At 39.5% G+C, this 1,772-nt stretch overlaps 1 protein-coding gene across 1 annotated transcript; it reads left to right on the forward strand.

Moving 5' to 3' along the window:
- Window positions 1-277: 277 nt before the first annotated feature.
- LOC107578803 (sialomucin core protein 24-like) lies at window positions 278-1,766 on the forward strand. Its single transcript, XM_016264718.1, has 4 exons — window positions 278-372; window positions 504-554; window positions 811-867; window positions 947-1,766. Exons 1-4 carry the CDS (start codon window positions 360-362, stop codon window positions 1,117-1,119), a joined length of 294 nt encoding a protein of 97 aa, XP_016120204.1. The 5' UTR covers window positions 278-359; the 3' UTR covers window positions 1,120-1,766.
- The last annotated feature ends 6 nt before the right edge of the window (window positions 1,767-1,772 follow it).

Below are 1,772 nucleotides of genomic sequence, written 5' to 3' on the forward strand. Positions count from 1 at the left end.
AAAGACCAGTAAACCTGTTACTCAGTATGGTATGTTTTTTTTTCATGTGCTACCGGTTATTAATATTGATTTAATATTGATTAACTTGTTTCATTTTTTTTCTTTCTCCAGCTCTGGTGCACAGCAAGGATTATTTGAACAAGAAATAGTTCAGAAAATTTGAGTAGCAAGTTCCCTTTTTTTTTTTTTTTGCATTTCAAATGCACAGTGACTGTTTGGTCTTGTTGTTGTTGTTGTTGTTGTTTTTTTCTCTCCTTAGATTGATTTATAAATAGTTTTGTTTTCATTACATTTCAGACAATCTGATTCCGAAGTGTGTTAACGGCAGTGCTGAGAACCAAACAGTCGGCTGCATCAGTATGAACTGCACAGGTACGTCGTGTCCTATCTTAAGATCATTTTTACACTCATCAACTGCAAAAAAATAAAGTTGCAAATATGACATGGCCAATTGTATGTTGGGATGATGTGGGTTTAATATGTGCATTTTTTCTGAACTGCAGAGCCGACCCCGGCCCCGTCAGTGAGCCCCACCACAAACGCTACCATCAATGGTACGGCCATCCAGATTCATCTCCTTTGCATTCATACACACCTCAGAACGGATACCTACATAATTTAAAGCCAATTGCAAAGCCCAATGCCAATATTTTATCAACCATAAAATATAAATAAAGAGCCATAAAATATAAAAATGTACCTGCATCCGTTCATAACACAGAACAGGCTATACAATTTGATGTGTCTGCTTTTTTACTGTTTATTGTTGAGGTAGAAAAATGATTCTGAACAGCACTTTTTTCTGTTTAGCTACCACAACAGCCCCCACCACAGCAGTTGTTCCAACTCAAAACAGCACCGTCACAAGTATGTACAGCTCTCTCTAAAAGAGTGAAACACTTCCTTAATGCTTTTAAGTTTCACTGAAAATTTGGCCTTTCCACAGATGTCACGTCTGCGTCTCCTACTCCCGCTCCTTCTCCTTCTCCATCCAAATCATCCACATTTGATGCCGCCAGCTTCATCGGTGGAATTGTGTTAGTCCTTGGCCTTCAAGCTGTCATCTTTTTCCTTTACAAGTTCTGCAAATCCAAGGATCGTAACTACCACACCCTGTAACACACTGCCACCTGGAGGCACCACACGGCACCACAAAACCCACAGTCCGACCCAAAAAAGAGACGGACACATTGTACTCACAGATTTTTAAATACTCTTGTAATTCCCCATGTTTAACCTCATATTTGACATTTAATTCCTGTGACTTGAGCTTTGGTTTGTTAACGTTAGAGCTCTCACAAGCACTCGAGTTCATTAACACAAATACACCCAACACAGAGTAAATATGCATTGTGGGGAATGCGAAATGTGTCCTGCTTTCGTGTACAACCACAGCTGTCCGTAAATGTTTTATTATATGACAACAGCGATTTGTCTCCTCAATATCATGGTGGTTCCCCTGAAAGGCATGAGAGGGAGCAACTTCTCATCATGCCTCTGACAATACTTCCCAACTTCCAGTGTTAATTTCAGGTAAATTTACTAGAACAGTATTTTATATAGTTGCCATGACTGATGGTTCTCAATATTCCACCAAGTCTTTCATCATCACCATGTTCAAAAATATATCTATATAGTTCAAGACTGAATGAACAAAGTTTTTCCCATTCATTTCAAATTTGTTTTGAATTTTCATCACATAGTCCTTTGGGTTGTATCTGTCCGTGTGTGGTGTGTGATTTTAATACCCCCCCCCCGCCCCCCCGCCCCCC

The sequence above is a fragment of the Sinocyclocheilus grahami genome, unplaced genomic scaffold (assembly GCF_001515645.1).
Source record: "Sinocyclocheilus grahami isolate Dianchi unplaced genomic scaffold, SAMN03320097.WGS_v1.1 scaffold12090.1, whole genome shotgun sequence".
NCBI lineage: Eukaryota > Metazoa > Chordata > Actinopteri > Cypriniformes > Cyprinidae > Sinocyclocheilus > Sinocyclocheilus grahami.